General features: G+C 47.6%; 1 protein-coding gene across 3 annotated transcripts in view; it reads left to right on the top strand.

Moving 5' to 3' along the window:
• Window positions 1-607: 607 nt before the first annotated feature.
• The window catches only part of LAMP2 (lysosomal associated membrane protein 2), a 39,715-nt gene continuing 21,025 nt past the window's right edge, over window positions 608-19,297 (top strand). For 2 of the 3 annotated variants that reach the window (XM_069986682.1, XM_069986685.1), the window contains exons 1-2: window positions 608-726; window positions 14,886-15,004. In XM_069986682.1, coding sequence (XP_069842783.1) covers window positions 681-726; window positions 14,886-15,004 — 165 coding nt within the window. In that variant the 5' untranslated portion in view covers window positions 608-680. The remainder of the gene's footprint in view (window positions 727-14,885; window positions 15,005-19,297) is intronic. The other variant, XM_069986684.1, reaches the window with a different exon arrangement.

A 19,297-nucleotide genomic window follows, 5' to 3' on the forward strand; every position in this document is an offset into this window, starting at 1 on the left:
CTAAAAACGAAAATTGGCCCAGTCCTTAAATGGTTAATGGTCACTGGTTTCTCTGTGAGGCCGATTAGGTTGGTGCTGGGTCTCTGAAAGTGAGAGCTAACAGCTGATTGGCTGCCAGGCAGAACTACTCCGCTGTTCCTTTACCCCAGTTCTGGTACCCCTGTGAGGGCCCCCTAATGGTGGCTGGTTTGGAATCAGTAGAGTCGGTAAGGTGACCCCTTTAAGCCGCCATATTCCGGGAGTCACATATCACAGGGCAGGTAGCAGAGCCGTCTATTGTGTTACACAATGCGCTGCCCTCCCGGACCTCTCATCACAAGCTGATTTGACTCAGCATTTACGGTAACTGACGCTACTTTCTGTTTGCCGTCGCCTCCCGCATCTCCCGCCTAGACCGGCGGTCACACGTCTCCGTATACTGTAATACACCCAGCTATGGGTCTCTGGGTACTCCTTATTAATCAATAGATTCGGGTATTTTTCTGAGAGATTTTAAGATGTGAAATATTTAAAACAAAATCCTCCCGCCCAGGCAGTTGCCGCTCACGTGAACCATAAGATTAGGGCTGACGCCGAGGCGGTGGGCGAGGCCGGGGCTGTCATGTGACGGCGCTGTGTTCTTGCAGTCAGTGCGACAGCGGTATAGGAGGATTGCGGCTCGGCGCGGTTCAGGTGCGGAGATGGCGCGTTACCTGTGCGGTGTGATCGTCTGCCTGCTCGGCCTGGGTACGTAGAGACTCGGGGGAGCGGTCCGGGATGGTGGGCAGGGACCGGGGCAGCGCCTTACGCATAGGCCCTGTGCTGCTGCTGGGAGCCTTCATCCATAGAGCCTACAAGGGGCCGGATAGAGGAGGCAGATGCGGGCTGCTGTCACTCACCTGCCCTCTGCCTCCTGGAGAGCTGGGGGTCCAATGGCTGCCCTTACAGTGGGGGCACACAGCTTTCCTGGGTGTCTGCAGGTCAGGATGCCGGATTGTAGTGTAAGCCTTTAGGGGTCCCATCCATCCTACCCCGTAGGGACCACTTTAATCCCCTACCTAGTGTCATGGTGGTGGCCCTGGTAGTATTGTGGCACTACATAGCGGCTATTGGGCATAGTTCTATATCCCCATAATGGCATTACCATGATGTATAGTGCTATTATATGGGCAGTACTACACTGCTCTTCTCTGCTGATTATGTAATATGAGCTGTGACACATAATTCTGCAGTGTATTACTGCCCATATAATAGCACTATACATCATGGTAATGCCATTATGGGGATATAGAACTGTGCCCAATACCCGCTATGCAGTGCCACAATACTACCAGGGTCACCGCCATGACACAAGTGCAGCAATTGTGTAATATGAGCAATGGCACATGATGTCAGACAGGAGGATCCACGGCAGGTCCCTGGTCCTGATACAGTAAGACCATGTCGCACTAAGAGTAATTATGGTCAGAATAAAATCTGCAATCGCTTACAGTAATGCCATAATGGGGATATAGAACTGTGCCCAATACCCGCTATGCAGTGCCACAATAATACCAAGGTCACCGCCATGACACAAGTGCAGTAGCTGTGTAATATGAGAAATGACACCTGATGTCAGACAGGAGGATCTTCCGCTGGTCCTGATACAGTAACACCATGTCGCACTAAGAGTAATCATGGTCAGAATAAAATCGCCAATCGCTTACAGTAAATTGATGTATGTTGTTATACAGTGCTCCATTCACACACTGCAGAAATAATTTGTGCAGATTGTCTAGAATGGAGACCTCCCCAAGCTGCGGCCTTTCCTCCTATGTGCTGTGGATTTCCCCTGGTACAGTGCAAAGGCGGCTGCATTCAGCTGTTCTCACCTCAGGGCACCTGACTCCAGCGTAATTTATTATAAAAGTTGTTCAGGGTTAAACACTTCATAGAAATTCCCCGGGTGCTGACAAAATATTAAAAAAATACCCCATCTGCCTGGGTCCCCTGGTGATGTGCCAACCCCGCAGGAACTGCCCGCTCAGCTGATAGTGACTGAGGTCACCACTGTGGCCGGTGATTGGCACATCCTGTAGGGTCTGTATGGCATTGGAAGCGGAGAGGGCTGGGTGCGGGCTGAATGGCATTAGCAGAGGGTTGTTGGTTTTCTTTTTGACAGAACCTGGGGCATTTCTTAAAAAAAAAAAAAGTGTTAAAGAAGTAGTAAAAACAAGTCCAACGAGGTCAACGTATGCAGCATAATAAATGGGAACAAGCACATGATCTGTGTAAGTGGAGGGGCCCTTTAGCTATCCTGCACAAGGTCATGGGCTCTGTCCCTTAAAAATACAAAAAATAAACTTTGTAAATGTCCTGGAGATGTGTGAAAAGTCTTTACTGGTTGAGGTTTCCTTAAAGAAAAAGTCAGGCCAAAGGGGAAAACATTACTGGCAGTGGGAACATAAAAAAAGAGTACGCCTACCGGCCCCCGTGCCTGTGCTACGCCACATCACTGGGCACCTGTACCGCGTTGAATGTCATCTTCTCCCAGCTTCAGGTCAACACTCGGCTGACACGTCACAAACGGGTGGGATTTAGCCCGCTTAGGCAATCATTTACTGCAGCAGTGTCCCGCCCTAGTCACTAACTGGCTGAGCGGGGCATCTGTCAGCCAGCTTGTGACGTGGCTGCAGGGGAGTAATGAAGACTGCTGGTGGGGGTCCAGGAGCGGAACGTACCGTTGCGCAGCTAAATATACCTTCCTTATTATGTTCCCCCACCCCCAGCAAAAATCATTTTTTTGCCCCCACCAGACTTCTCCTTTAAGTCTATTGAGCCAGTCTCCTGCAGTGAGAGAGTTTGCAGCGCATCGGGGAGACTGAATATGTCCATGTTTTAGCTTTTTTTTTTGTTTGTTTGTTTTACTTGAGGAACATTTTAATATTCATAAATCAGAATTAGAAAGGGACAGCTCAGCACTGACTAAACAAGATCTTTTACCTGTGTTTGGGGGACACCAGTAGAGTGTGGTCGTACTACCACCTATCTATGGTCCCATAGATGCAATGTGAGAGGTAAAACACAGGGTCATGTATAAGGACAGGAAGAGGACCAGTTTGCCTCTACCAATGGACTGGACTTATGAATCACAAGTGACTGTGAGTCCACTCAGAGCAGTGCGGCACCTACATGGCATATGGAGCCGATATCACTCACCTAAGGCTTCTCAGACCTGGGGTAGTGTGAAGGAGTTGTGACCACAGGGGCAGACCTATTTTTGGACTTCCTGTCAGTCATCTTGTACAAGTAGTTCTCCTATCACCTGAAATGGCTGTGCAGCTTCAGTCATGTTTCTCTTATTCCTGTCTGTGACATTAGGAATTACAAGCTTGTCCCTGATGAGAAGCAGACAGGATGTAGGATACATATGGGACACAGGAGGAGGTGATGGATAGTGGGGAGTGATGATGATGGAAAGTTATTTCTGCTTTAGGTCCATAGAACAGGTGCTAGAAGAGTTTGCTGATGGACAGGGACGCTGACAGTCTATCCAATGCATTTCCTGTTGGGAGCTTTCCATGTAATGTGTAGTAATAGAGTCAGCATTTACTGCGCCCTGTACTGTACAGGAGACCCCACCTGATTCAGCTATTGCGTGCTGGGCTCCTCAGACATCACTCTTCTGGGGATAAAATATAAAAAAAATCATATGGAAAACTGAGTGACATGTTATCTTGCTTACTGCCATCCCTAGAGTATAAGATTACAGGTTTACCATCTCTTTGCAGGATCTATCCTTTCTGGCAGGAAGGGGGGGGGGGGGTCCTATTGGGGAAACCATCCCGTGCCCACATGAAAGTAATGATGGGTTGTCTTTAATACCTGACAGCTGCTGTACCCTACTGCCCTATACTCATCCAAGCCCAGCCAAACATGCATGTTCTCTACTGGGGTAAAGCAATAAGTTGCACCCACTTTTGTCCCCCAGAAAAAGAATACTGGGAATGTTGTCACTTGTCAGGACAATCCCGCACACATCACTCATCCAATCTTAAGATTGGTTAATCTACCATTTAGCTTATGTGTATGCTGGGGTGTATAGCTAGAGGTATAACCAGTAGGAAGAGGGAGATTGTGATCCCGCTGTATAGAGCTCTGGTGAGACCACATCTGGAATACTGTGTCCAGTTCTGGAGACCTCACCTAAAAAAGGACATTGATAAAATAGAACGGGTCCAAAGACGGGCTACAAAAATGGTGGAGGGTGTCAGACCTAAACCATATCAGGAAAGACTTAAGGATTTGAATCTGTAGTCTGGAGGAAAGAAGGGAAAGGGGGGACATGATTGAAACCTTTAAGTATGTTAAGGGACTAAATAAGGTTCAAGAGGGGAGTGTTTTTAGTATAAAAAAAAAAACTGAGCTCAGGAACAAGAGGACACAGTGAGAGGTTAGTTGGGGGAAAGATCAGAAGCAGAGTAGTAGATACCTGGAACAAACTTCCAGCAGAGGTGGTTGGTAAATCCACAATAACAGAATTTAAACACGCCTGGGATAAACATACATCTATTCTAAGATAATAAGAAAGAAAATACTAAAAGGGCAGACTAGATGGACCCAGTGGTCTTTTTCTGCTGACAATCTTCTATGTTTCTATGTGTACTCAGGCGTGCACTTCCCCTTCTCTAGTCCACTGCTCATGGGTTCTAGTCTAATCCATCTGAAGCGCATTCAGGTATGCTTATTCTTAAAGTGTCACTGTAGTTAGTTTTTTTTTTTTTTTTTGTGCAGAAATCAATAGTCCAGGCGATTTTAATAAACTTTGTAATTGGGTTAATTAGGCAAACATGCCATTATCTGCATTTAAAAAGCCTTTTCCCAGGTCCCCCCTTCTCTCCTTTCTGTCATCCACTGCTCAGAATGAGGAAATCTTGACTGTTTTTTTTTATCAGTCTGATCCGGTCCGGTCTGTGCTATGAAGAGAGGAGGGAGATTAGTTGGCAGCAGAGAACAAAGGATTACACAGCGGGGGAGCTATTCAGAGGTCTATTCAGAGGTCAGAGCGGTCAGTGGTGACTGTCAGAGGAGAGAGCCAGCTGTAAATTAACTCTTTGTTGTCCTGTTTTGGTGCCTCATTTCCCTCTCTCCATAGGAAAACCATGATGACAGACTGCTTTTTCATTATTAAAAATTCATTTTTTGGCTAATAAACCCAGTTACAAAGTTTCTTAAAATCACCTGTACTATTGATTTCTGCAAAAAAATTTTTTACCGACAGTGACACTTTAAAGTGAAATGTCATATAGAGGGTCCGAGTGCTTGAACCCCCACTGGTTGCTATATGGACGTACTGTGTTGGGCACTGTTCCTCTTTTATATACTTGCATGGCCCCATTCACTTATATTGTTGTCAGCTAGTGACCACAGTTCAGGCAACCAATGGTGAAAACACGGCCACTTCTCTATTGTAATGTACGAGGAATGTGGTGCTGCCTATCTGGACCTCTCCTGTCCATGTAGATGATATTGGACCGCCATCTATCAGACTTTTATGTCCTGTGGTTATGCCATAAATACCGAGCTGGAAATACCTGGCACATGGTTATTGTCGTCTCAGATAATTTGTTTGTGATATAATAAATGGTCTTTATCAGTCAGTCAGTGAAACTCTGTCCCGTCACGTGCCGATCACACATGTACAGCCACACAGGACAGCAATGCTCTTTGTCTTTCATCCCGATTATTTCTACAGGTAAATCCACGACGGAACTGTGCTGTCCGAGCCCCCGCCACCCACCCACCCGGCCGGCGAGCGCTGCACACGTTGTCCTGTGTGTGCAGGGACGCGGCCATGTCTGAGCTGAAGGTGGAGGAGCAGCACTTGGGAGCAGCTGACCTGTCATCTCATCCCCTCAGTAACAGTACAGGAGTGTAACATAGGAGGAATAATGGGCTGCAGCAGGCAGGATAACTTATACAGGGCTCCAGATGGCGACCAAAATGGTCGCCAATGCGACTGATATCTTGCAAATGGCGCCCAGATTTATTAATCTGGGCGCCATTTGCGACTGGCCCCGGCGGCGGCTGTCTCTTTAAGGACTTCCGCACGCTGCACCGAAGCACGTGGCGCCTCTGCAGCTGTCCGTCCAATGCATGATGGACGTGCTGGATTGACGGACGCTTCTCCAGTGACGTCATCCCGCACGTCCTTCATTCATTGGACGGACGGCCTCAGAGGCGCCACACTCCTCCAGCGCCTCTCTCCCGCCTCTGCTCACCCGGCGGTTCTTCAAGTGCACCCCAGCGGCACCAAGATTGTGGATAGTGGGTGAGTACAACCGGAGGGACGGCAGGGGTGGCGGCCGGCCACTAATCTGTGTGGGGGGACCGCGGCCTGGGCAGCTGATTGGTAGTGTCTGTTGTGATGGCGGCCAGGTGCGGTAGTCCGTGCGGGGGGGGGGGGGGGGGGTGTATGTATAGACTGCACAGTACCACTTCCCTCAGTGTGTGTGTGTATATACACTGCACAGTACCACTTCCCTCAGTGTGTGTGTGTATATACACTGCACAGTACCACTTCCCTCAGTGTGTTTGTGTATATACACTGCACAGTACCACTTCCCTCAGTGTGTGTGTGTATATACACTGCACAGTACCACTTCCCTCAGTGTCTGTATGTATACACTGCACAGTACCACTTCCCTCAGTGTCTGTATGTATAGACTGCACAGTACCACTTCCCTCAGTGTCTGTATGTATAGACTGCACAGTACCACTTCCCTCAGTGTCTGTATGTATACACTGCACAGTACCACTTCCCTCAGTGTCCGTATGTATACACTGCACAGTACCACTTCCCTCAGTGTCTGTATGTATAGACTGCACAGTACCACTTCCCTCAGTGTCTGTATGTATAGACTGCACAGTACCACTTCCCTCAGTGTCTGTATGTATACACTGCACAGTACTACTTCCCTCAGTGTCTGTATGTATATACACTGACTCAGAACCTGACTTGTAGACCACCTCACACATTCTAGTGGACTGTATATTGTTGTCAAGTTGCAAGCTTTTAAGTTCAAGTTCAGAAGAGTAAGCCTCATTAAAAGGCTAGCCAAGTGAAGCTGAAGCACTGAGTCAGACTGTATATGGTTGTCAAGTTGCAAGTTTCCATGTTGAACGTTTTCAAACTAAGGCCCCGTTCCCACTGAGGAAAGGTAGCGGAATTCCGCGACGGAATTGTCCGCCGCGGAATGCCGTTAGCCTCCCGCTCATAATGGGAGTCTATGGGAGGCGCGCGCTCCTGCTCTATACGAGCTGAAGAATGAACATGTTCATTCTTCAGCGCGGACGGGGCAGGAGCGCGCGCCTCCCATAGACTCCCATTATGAGCGGGAGGCTAACGGCATTCCGCGGCGGACAATTCTGTCGCGGAATTCCGCTACCTTTCCTCAGTGGGAACGGGGCCTAAGAAAAGAAAGAATCTAAAGGAGGATGCTGCTGTGGCCTCTGCACACAGTAAGTCCCATTTAACATAACATTAATTTTACATGTTTTAAAATGTTGGCGACCAAATATTCTATTTGGCGCCTAAATTTTTCAGGTTAGGAGCCAATGGCTCCTAGGTAAATTTTTTTAGTCTGGAGCCCTGTTATAGCTGTGTGTGGTATCCTGCCAGCTGCAGCCCATCCATTCCTCCTATGTTACAGCCCTGTACTGTTACTGAGGGGACTACAGTCATACATCCCTGTCCGCCCCCTATACAGTCATACACCCCTATCTCCCCCCCCCCCCCCCCCTGTATAGTCATACACCCCTGTCTGCCCCCCTATACAGTCATACACCCCTGTCCTCCTCCCCATACAGTCATACACCCCTGTCCTCCTCCCCATACAGTCATACACCACTCTCCCCCCCCCCCTACAGTCATACACCCCTGTCCGCCCCCCTACACAGTCATACACCCCTGTCCTCCTCCCTATACAGTCATACACCCCTGTCCGTCCCCCAATACAGTCATACACCCCTGTCCGCCCCCCTATACAGTCATACACCCCTGTCCTCCTCCCCATACAGTCATACACCCCTGTCCTCCTCCCCATACAGTCATACACCCCTGTCCTCCTCCCCATACAGTCATACACCCCTGTCCTCCTCCCCATACAGTCATACACCCCTGTCCTCCTCCCCATACAGTCATACACCCCTGTCCTCCTCCCCATACAGTCATACACCCCTGTCCGCCCCCCTATACAGTCATACACCCCTGTCCTCCTCCCCATACAGTCATACACCCCTGTCCTCCTCCCCATACAGTCATACACCCCTGTCCTCCTCCCCATACAGTCATACACCCCTGTCCTCCTCCCCCTACAGTCATACACCCCTGTCCTCCTCCCCCTACAGTCATACACCCCTGTCCTCCTCCCCCTACAGTCATACACCCCTGTCCTCCTCCCCCTACAGTCATACACCCCTGTCCTCCTCCCCCTACAGTCATACACCCCTGTCCTCCTCCCCCTACAGTCATACACCCCTGTCCTCCTCCCCCTACAGTCATACACCCCTGCCCTCCTCCCCCTACAGTCATACACCCCTGCCCTCCTCCCCCTACAGTCATACACCCCTGCCCTCCTCCCCCTACAGTCATACACCCCTGCCCTCCTCCCCCTACAGTCATACACCCCTGTCCTCCTCCCCCTACAGTCATACACCCCTGCCCTCCTCCCCCTACAGTCATACACCCCTGCCCTCCTCCCCCTACAGTCATACACCCCTGCCCTCCTCCCCCTACAGTCATACACCCCTGCCCTCCTCCCCCTACAGTCATACACCCCTGTCCTCCTCCCCCTACAGTCATACACCCCTGCCCTCCTCCCCCTACAGTCATACACCCCTGCCCTCCTCCCCCTACAGTCATACACCCCTGCCCTCCTCCCCCTACAGTCATACACCCCTGCCCTCCTCCCCCTACAGTCATACACCACTGTCCCCCCCCCCCCTACAGTCATACACCACTGTCTCCCCCCCCCCCTACAGTCATACACCACTGTCTCCCCCCCCCCAGTCATACACCACTGTCTCCCCCCCCCCCTACAGTCATACACCACTGTCTCCCCCCCCCCCCTACAGTCATACACCACTGTCTCCCCCCCCCCTTTATAGTCATACACCACTGTCTCCCCCCCCCCTTTATAGTCATACACCACTGTCCCCCCCCCCCCCTTTATAGTCATACACCACTGTCCCCACCGTATAGTCATACACCCCTGTCCTCCTCCCTGTATAGTCATACACCCCTATCCGCCCCTACCCCTATGTGCCCCCCGTATAGTCATACACCCCTGTCCCCCCATCCCCCCCCCCCCCCCCCCCCCCCCCCGTATAGTCACACACCCCTGTATTAGGGCTGGGCGATATGGGCAAAAAATAAAATCTTGATTTTTAAAAAAATTTGGACGATTCTCGATTTAAATCTCGATTTTTTTCTTTTTTTTTTCTTTTTTTGCTAAATAAACAGAACATTTTCTCCCTGCAGCATCAGATACTATTTTAATGATATTTCAGACAACAACTGTATTGCTTTCCAGTGTAACAGAGCCCCCATATAGTATAGGAAATAATGTTTGTGCCTTCATCTACGTAGGGTGTAGTAGTGGAGGTCTAGTGGATAAGGGGTGTAGTAGTGGAGGTATAGATGAGGGGTGACTGGGGAGACTGAGGGGGAATGGGGTGACACTGGGGGACACTGAAGGGGACTGGGGGGGACACTGAAGGGGACTGGGGGGGACACTGAAGGGGACTGGGGGGGACACTGAAGGGGACTGGGGGGGACACTGAAGGGGACTGGGGGGGACACTGAGGGGATTGGGGGACTGGGGGGACACTGAAGGGGACTGGGGGGACACTGAGGGGATTGGGGAACTGGGGGGACACTGAGGGGACTGGGGGGGACACTGACGGGACTGGGGGGAACACTGAGGGGATTTGGGGACTGGGGGGGACACTGAGGGGACTGGGAGGGGACACTGAGGGCATTTGGGGACTGGGGGACACTGAGGTGATTGGGGGGACACTGAGGGGACTGGGGGGGGGGACACTGAGGGGTGACTGGTGCAGCTGGGGGTGATTGGAGCAGGAGGGCACATACATCTCCTCCTCCTCTCACCTCCGCACACATGCTCTCCTCCCGGCCAGACATGGAGGTCCCGGGTCTGTGGAGGAGGAGGCCGCAGGGACTACAGTAGGTGGTGATCGCGGCGCTGCGGGTCACGGAGCTATACAGCGGGAATGGGGAATCTGCACTGAGCCCCCCCCCTCATCCCGCTGTATAGCTCCAGGACCTGCAGCGCTGCGATCACCACCTACTGTAAGCCCTGCGGCCTCCTCCTCCACAGACCCGGGACCTCCATGTCTGGCCGGGAGGAGAGCGGGACGCTCAGTGGAGGGGGCGGGGGCAGGTCAGCGGCGGCGCTGTCAGTGGCTGGAGGCCGCCGGCACCGCCCCTCTAAAGCCTGGCCACCCAGCGTCTTCTCCCCACTCACCCACACCGCCCCTCTACGGCTCTCCCGCCGGCCCGCACCGCACCGCCCCTCTCCAGCCTGGCCACCCAGCATCTTCTCCCCGCTCACCCACACCGCCCCTCTACGGCTCTCCCGCCGGCCCGCACCGCAACCCACCTTCCTCTCAGCTCCTCTCCGGCACAGCAGCCCGAAATGATTTTTTGTGAAAATCGAATTTACGATTTTCACAAAAAATCTAATCGATTTCAACGTTCTGGACGATTAATCGAATTAATTCGATTAATCGCCCATCCCTACCCTGTATAGTAACACACCTCTGTCCCCCTCCCCCCCGTATAGTCATACACCCCTGTATAGTAACACACCCCTATCTTGCCCCCCCGGTATAGTCATACACCCCTATCTTGCCCCCCCCCCCCCCCCCCCGGTATAGTCATACACCCCTATCCCCCCCTGTATAGTCATACACCCCTGTCCACCCTCCCCCGTATAGTCATACACCCCTGTCCCCCCCCGTATAGTCATACACCCCTGTCCACCCTCCCCCGTATAGTCATACACCCCTGTCCACCCTCCCCCGTATAGTCATACACCCCTGTCCACCCTCCCCCGTATAGTCATACACCCCTGTCCACCCTCCCCCGTATAGTCATACACCCCTGTCCACCCTCCCCCGTATAGTCATACACCCCTGTCCACCCTCCCCCGTATAGTCATACACCCCTGTCCACCCTCCCCCGTATAGTCATACAACCCCTGTCCCCCCCGTATAGTCATACACCCCTATCCCCCCCTGTATAGTCATACACCCCTGTCCACCCTCCCCTGTATAGTCATACACCCCTGTCCCCCCCCGTATAGTCATACACCCCTGTATAGTAACACACCCCTATCTTGCCCCCCCCCCCCCCGGTATAGTCATACACCCCTATCCCCCCCTGTATAGTCATACACCCCTGTCCACCCTCCCCTGTATAGTCATACACCCCTGTCTGCCACCCTGTATAGTCATACACCCCTATCACTATGTGCCCCTTGTATAGTCATACACCCCTATCACTATGTGCCCCTTGTATAGTCATACACCCCTATCCCTATGTGCCCCCTGTGTAGTCGTACACCCCTATCCCTATGTACTCCCATGTATAGTTCTGTATCTCCTGTATAGTAATACACCCCGATCCACCTCCATATAGTCATACACTTCTATCCCAATGTACCTCCTGTATAGTAATGCACCCCAATCCATCCCCCCCCCCCCTATAGTCATATACACCTATCCACCCCCCCATATAGTTATACACATGTATTCCTAAATGACCCCCTGTGTATACACATCCTGTAGAGGCTGTATACCTGTATATACACATCCAGGTCTCTGCTGAGACCCCTAATAATGACAAATAGTAATAATAATAATAGACTAAACATGGGTTGCTGTTCAGTTTACTTTTTCTTATCAAAATATCGCCAGTTTGGCATGGCAAGTGGGTGTGGTTTGCTAAAAGGGGCGTGTCATAATTATCGTTGATTTATTGTTGCCGCAGCTACATGTGCGATAAACCGCGATATTGATTTAGGCCAATATTGCCCAGCCCTAACGTCTGCCCTGTGTGAACATGCCCTTACAGAAACCTGATAGCTCTCCTCTCTGAAAGGACAGCTTTTTACTGTAGTTTCTCATGGTCTGAGAGGTTTTCCCCCCCTTAATATTTGAAACCTTTATGTATTCAGTCATTATTATAAGTAGCTGATATTAGAAAACTGGGTGGCAGAATGGCAGGCTGCTATGCGGACGGTGCCGGAGATAAGATGTCGGTCAGTGCAGGTCTAATGTAACCCAATGCCTCTTGATGATAAGTACAGTGTTATGGGATGCTGTATGTCAGGTGCATATAAATAAACCATAATGCCATCCCGCACCTTGGTAAACCTGCTTTAACAGTAAATAGAGTTCAGTGCCATAGATATTTTATATTGTATATCTTTATATTGTGTATATCTAGACAGCTTTGTTAGGAGGTACTGTAGAAGTATTTACACAACTCCCCCTTTCCCTTATTCTGAAACATCACGGGAAAAACTGCACTAAGTGAATATGAGGTGTAAAGAGGAGTACACTGGTCATTATCTGTCTTCTAAGACTGGACTTACAGTGAAGTTATGTGAGCGTCTGTGTCATCAGGAAATGTTACAAAAAGGCTTAATACATGGTTGATAGCGATGCAGCATCTTCACCTGTGCCCGGCATCTTTTTTATCTTAAAGGAGTTGACTAACCCATAAAACAGCAGATAATTGTATAAAATAATAAAATTAATACTCTCCCTGTCCCCATGCCTAGGCCAGCACTTCTATGCTGCCGTGCTGTTTACTTCTCCACCGATGATCACTGCCAGTGATTGGCTACAATGGTCACATGTCATGTAGATACATCATCACTGGAGCCTGGTTGGGCAGAGACCGGCAGGGGAGCAGGGAGTGCTGTGGAGTAAGGGTAGTTTTTTCTGCATAGATTATTTTATACATATATCTGCTGCTCTGTAACAATGTGCCAGCTGTACACGACTAAAAGCTGCGGCTGTGATCACATGGCAGATGTAAGATGACAATGTACGTGAGCCGACCCCTGCCCATAATTTTCCCATGTAGCTGCAGGAATCTGGGAGGGATTGTGTCATCCCATAACAACCTAAGGTGGACAGCAAGATTCTGCCCATAGCAACCAATGACTGCTCTGCTTTCACTTTACCACAACATAATCAGAACTGAAAGCTGAGATGTGATTGGTTGCTATGGACAATAGAGAGAATCTTATAAGACAGCTTAATAAATTCCTCCAGTTTTTGTTAGACTGGGTTCACACTGTTTTTGCACTCTGTTTTATACAAAAATTGATGCATTTGTGTGCATCTGTTTTTCCATTGACTTTTTATTATAAAAAAAAATAAAAAAAAATAAAATAAATTAAGATTAAAAAAATATATATATATATATATATATATAAATATATATATATTTTTTTCTTACTATCCATTGTAATAAATAAATAAATAAATTTATAATAAAAAATAATTCTGAATCTTGTAGTTTCCATTGTGGCCATGACGTCTAATACCAAGCTGAGACGTTGTGTATAGAACTTGTCAGTTTCCTCCTTGCCACCTTTCGTTGTAATCTTGTCTGTGTATAGATAAGACATGATCAGGCCTTTTACAATAGACAGTGGTAAGAGATAACCTCTTCCCCAGCCTGAACACGGACCTCTGTGCAGGTCGCACAACATGTCTAGAAAACTTTCCCATAGAAGTGAACTGGTTAAAAACAGCCCGGGCATTATGGCTGCCCCATAATTATGTACTAAAAATTAAGTGAATTATTTAGAAGATAAATTGATTTACCTGTAAGATGCCACCATCTAATTCCTAATGACTATTGGCCATCAGCCCCATTAAGTAATATATAGGAGGAGCCATGGGTAGTACTTAGTGGGCACTGGGTGATTGCATAAGCAATCCTATTACCTAGTGTATAGTTATCTGTCTGATACTCAGTCAGGTGGGTGATTATGTCTGGACTAACCCTATAATAATGCAAGGGGAGTTGTATTACATTAACATAATATAAACCTCTATTTACTCAGGTATAACATCCAGCTGTTAATCCAGTCACAGTGCAGCGAGGCATCTAGCAGCTTTTTTTCATAGCTGCTGGTGATCCATAGAATCCATACATCATAGTATAAAGTACAATAACACAGATTCTGTGGAAGAGCCAAGACTTTTACTAGAAAGCCGAGCCTGCACCTAGGACACGTGGATTTAGTTACATGCACTTACCTACATATGGTTCCACTTAGGTATGGTTAAGGAAGACTGACTGAATGTGACGTCAGCCGCTCATAGACAGTATACCCTATATCTTATATGCAAGTGTGAAATGTGCCTACAGGTTTGGAGTGAGCCATGATTATGGGAGCAGGCCTGGGGTTCAGGGTCAGATTTTGTTTTCACGTTATACCTAGCCCCTAAAGACTAGGGGAGTATTTTCACTTTGCACTGACTTGTGGTAACAAATCACAAATGCGGCATGACAGGAGTATTTTATACCGTGCCAGTTTGCCTTTTATGCATAGAATGCACAGGGAATGTGTGACACCCCATTACCAATATATACATTAGGAGGAAGGCTGGGTTTGGCCAGAGCAATGGTGAGGCAGTTTTTATCCGGTTTCTTTTTCTACCTCTTCTCCTATACAGAAGGACTGGAATAGTTGTGAAATCATAAACTGAGAACACATGAGGGACTTTGCTCCAGTTATGTTATTTTATAGCTGATGCATCTGATTATCACATTATTAAAGGCTCACAGGTCATTGACGCTGTCTGTTTTTCTTGCTCAGGGCTCATGATGTCAGAAGCTTTTGAAGTGGAGGTAAAAGACGAATCCAATAAAACCTGTATATTCGCCAAACTGAAGGTGAACTTCACTATACAATATGATACCGTGAATGGTTCAAAGGTGAGTCCAACACTTTACGAAATCTTTGTAATTAATAGGCTGCTGAAAATTGTTACTGTACTTCTATACTGCAAGACAACAGAACAGGTAGAGGAGGTTAGGATGGATGAATATTTGCTGTAGTGACCTTTTACTTGGTGGTTAAAGGGGTAGTGCGGTCTAAAAAAATGTTTCCACTAAATAACACACATTACGATAAGATCCGAGATCGCATAAAGGTGTCTGTTCCCTATAACCCCCTTACTTTGATTCTGGGCTGTACTATTTATATTCTTGAACACCGGGAGATTATAGCAAAACTACTGCTCATTGCAAAGATTCTTGATGAGACACTGGATTGAGGAAGATGCTCCTGCTATTCAGGAATGGGAACAACTGGTTGATAAAATATATAAATACGAAAAAATATATTTTTCACGTAGTATAGCTGGCTTGAAACGTCACCACAGAATATGGCAAAGATGGCAACGATAAATGAATCCTGTATTTAAGTAATTCTAAAAAAGTTTATATTTTAATTTATTTTTTTAGTTACTTTGTATTTATTTATTTACTTTTTCTTTTTTTTTTTTCTTATTTTCCTATCCTCCTCTCCTCTTTTTTGCACTGGTCCCCAGGGTTGGGGGGGGGGGGGGGCTTTGTCTGTAGGCAATATTGTGTTTTATGGAAAGAGACATGGCACTGGGGTATGGATTTTATAGTAAACGATAATGTGTATAAATATTAACCCATAGCTGCACCAGGACCTTACTGAACGTCCTCGTGCCGCTATGGGAGTTCAGAGGGGGGTCGCGCGGCGACCCCCCTCTGAACTGCCGCGATCCCAGGTGCCGCATGTAGCCCGGGATCGCGGCTATTAGTGGGCACGGTCCGATCGCTGTGCCCGCTAATTAACTACTTAGAAGCAGCTGTCAAAGTTGACAGCTGCTTCTAAATACTTGCTCATATCCATCCCTGGTGGTCTAGTGGGGGGATCGCCCCCCTGCGGCGCGATTGTGGGGGGGCGATCCCCGCATCCATCCCGGGCCGGGGTCTGCGCCGTAATGGCGCTGATCCCGGCTCGGCATTCTATTGCTTTTGGCTGCAGCAGCCAAAAGCAATAGAACACGGATCTCATGGATTCATGCAGTATAACTATACTGCATGGATCTCTGAGAGATCAGAGTGCATATACTAGAAGTCCCCCAGGGGGGCTTCTAGTATATGTGTAAAGTAAAAGAAAAATTTATTTTTAATAACACAAAATCCCCTCCCCTAATAAAAGTGTGAATCACCCCCCTTTCCCCATTTTATAAATATAAATAAATAAATTAATAAACAAACATGTTTGCTATCGCCGCATGCGTAATCGCCCGAATTATTAATTAATCACATTCCTGATCTAACACGGTAAACGGCGTCAGCGCAAAAAATCCCAAAGTGCAAAATTGCGCATTTTTGGTCGCATCAAATCCAGAATAATTGTAATAAAAAGCGATCAAAAAGTCATATATGCGCAATGAAGGTACCGATAGAAAGATCACATCATGGCGCAAAAAATGACACCTCACACAGACCCATAGACCAAAGGATAAAAGCGCTATAAGCCTGGGAATGGAGCGATTTTAAGGAACATATATTTTCTTTAAAAGGTTTAAATTTTTTACAAGCCATCAAATCAAATAAAAATTATACATGTTACATATCGTTGTAATCGTAACAACTTAAGGAACATATATAACGAGTCAGTTTTACCCCAGGGCGAACGGAGTAAAAACAACTTTTTTTTTCAATTTCACCACACATATAATTTTTTTCTGGTTTCCCGGAACATTTTAGGCAAAAATTACATCTGCCATAGCAAAGTACAATTAGTTGCGCAAAAAATAAGGGCTCATTTGGGTCTCTAGGTGGAAAAATGCAGGCGCTATGGCCTTATATACACGAGGAGGGAAAAACGAAAACGCAAAAATAAAAACTGGCTCTGTCCCCTAAGGGTTAAGGCTTGATAAGGATGTTCTATTTTGTATATGTGTATGGTGAAAGGGTTAGGATCTACCCTTGTGCGAAAATGTATTTATATATATATTGGCAGGGATTCGGGTTGTGCCGGTCCCTGCTTTCTATGTAAAATCTGTTTTGTTTTGTTTTTATTGAAAAAATTTAATAGAGTGATTAAAATAAAAATAAAATAACACACATTACAAAGTTATACAACATTGCAATGTGTGTTCTTTAAGTGAATGTCGTCATCTCTCCCCCCATCCCCCCCCCCCCCCCCCCGAACCCGGAAGTGTGGCACAATATACTTAGGGAATCACTGTTGATCCCGTTTGCCATCTTGGGACGATGACATAATCTCCAGGAGGCCGACCTCACTGCTCCGGCCCTCCCTCATGCCGCCCCCCTCCAGCGCATCATCAGCTGATGTGTCTGGGCGTCCGGGGCCGACAGTGATTCCATAAGTATACTGTGTGTCACTTCTGGGTCCACGGCTTGGGGGGGAGGGGACATGGGGAAGGGGCCATTCACTTAAATAACACACATTACAATCTTGAATAAGTTGTATAATAGATGGGACACACTTTCTTGGGCTTTAGCATTCACTGTTTCAGCAGTGGACACCATGTTCAGCTTTCTGTTTTGTGATCATGAATGTTGGCTCAATGTGGGAAGAAGGGGGGTATACTTTTACTCCTGGTCCTCCAAAGACTTTCTCACTTTACCAGTCCATGGTGCCAAGTGCTTTCTGCTTACATGATAACACACAGGAAATGCCTGTTCAGCCAGTCACTTGCCCTAAGCTGCTGTATGTCCTGCAGGAAGTGTTTTTATTTACATTCAGACTTAGTGCTCTCTGCTGACATCTCTGGCCGTGACAGGAACTGTCCAGAGCAGTAGCAAATCCCTATAGAAAACCTCTCCTGCTCAGGACAGTTCCTGACATAGACAGAGATGTCAGCATAGAGCACTGTGTCTGAATGTAAATAAAACACCACTTCCTGCAGGACATATAGTAGCTTATTAGTTTGGGAAGACTTGAGATTTTTAAATAGAAGTAAATTACAAATCTATATAACTTTCGGACACCAGTTGATTTGAAAGAAGATATCCATAACTTTTTCCATAACTTTTTGTGAGTAGTTTGTCATGCATCTGATGGACAAATAATTTGGCTTATTCTGTATTTGCTTAGGGCTAGGCGATATAGCTTTAAAAATTTTAAAATTATTCAAATTATGGATGAATCTCCATTTAAAGCGAATGTACCATCAGGTACATCGCTTTTCATTTCTTTTATATGAATTGCCCGACATGGGGATGCCGGGGGCTGTGGTCCTTTTTTTTTAAATTTTGGCCTGGTTCCCACGCACAGCGCCAGTCTATTTCCGCCAGTCCGGCCTAAAGCACTGGGGCAGGGCCCGCCAGCCCCCAGTGTGACTAAACCTCCCTCCCCTCTGTGATGGGAGCCACGTCACAGAGGGGTGGGGCTTTCATCACTCTGGGGAAGCGTGGGCCCACCTCCAGTGCTTCAGGCCAGACCGGTGCCCGGGAATATACTGGCGCTGTGCGCGGGGAAACAGGCCATAATTCAAAAAAAGGACCGTGGCCCTGACATCCCCCACGCCAGTCTATTCATATAAAAAAAACTAAAAAGCAATGTACCTGATGGTACATTTGCTTTAAATCAAGATTCATCCATAATTTGAAAAGAATCGAGATATAATATTTTAGCTATATCTCCCAGCCCTAAGCGAGTACAGAATAAACCAAATTATTTGACCATCAGGTGCATGACTTACACTACTCACAAGTTATGGAAAAAGTTATGGATATTTAAATGTGGGGTTTAAATTTCAGGATGAACCTCGCATGCACTCTAACCTTTATAGGTAAACTTAATGTGAACTTCTCTAACTGCACATGTGCAATCATTTAATGCTTACCATCAGGCCTGGGCTGAAGCACTGAAGGCGGGCTGACCCACCCCCAGTGGGAGGAAACCCCCACCCCTCTGATACAGCTCCATTGGAGCACTGTCAGAGGGGTGGGGGTTTCCTCCCACTGGGGGTGGGTCAGCCCGCCTTCAGTGCTTCAGCCCAGGCCTGATGGTACATTACCTTCAACAACAAATATGTAATAGCTGATATAACACCCCAGTAGTAAATAAAGCAAATGCATATGTGATAGTCACGGGAGTATCATACTGGGCTGAACCACAGCAAAACAATATACATACCTACAAAAGAATACTGTGGCCAGAAATCATGTAATCAAAAAGAATTTTATTAATCATGATCAAGGATAAAATAC

This window comes from Dendropsophus ebraccatus, chromosome 10 (genome assembly GCF_027789765.1).
Source record: "Dendropsophus ebraccatus isolate aDenEbr1 chromosome 10, aDenEbr1.pat, whole genome shotgun sequence".
In the NCBI taxonomy this organism is placed as follows: domain Eukaryota; kingdom Metazoa; phylum Chordata; class Amphibia; order Anura; family Hylidae; genus Dendropsophus; species Dendropsophus ebraccatus.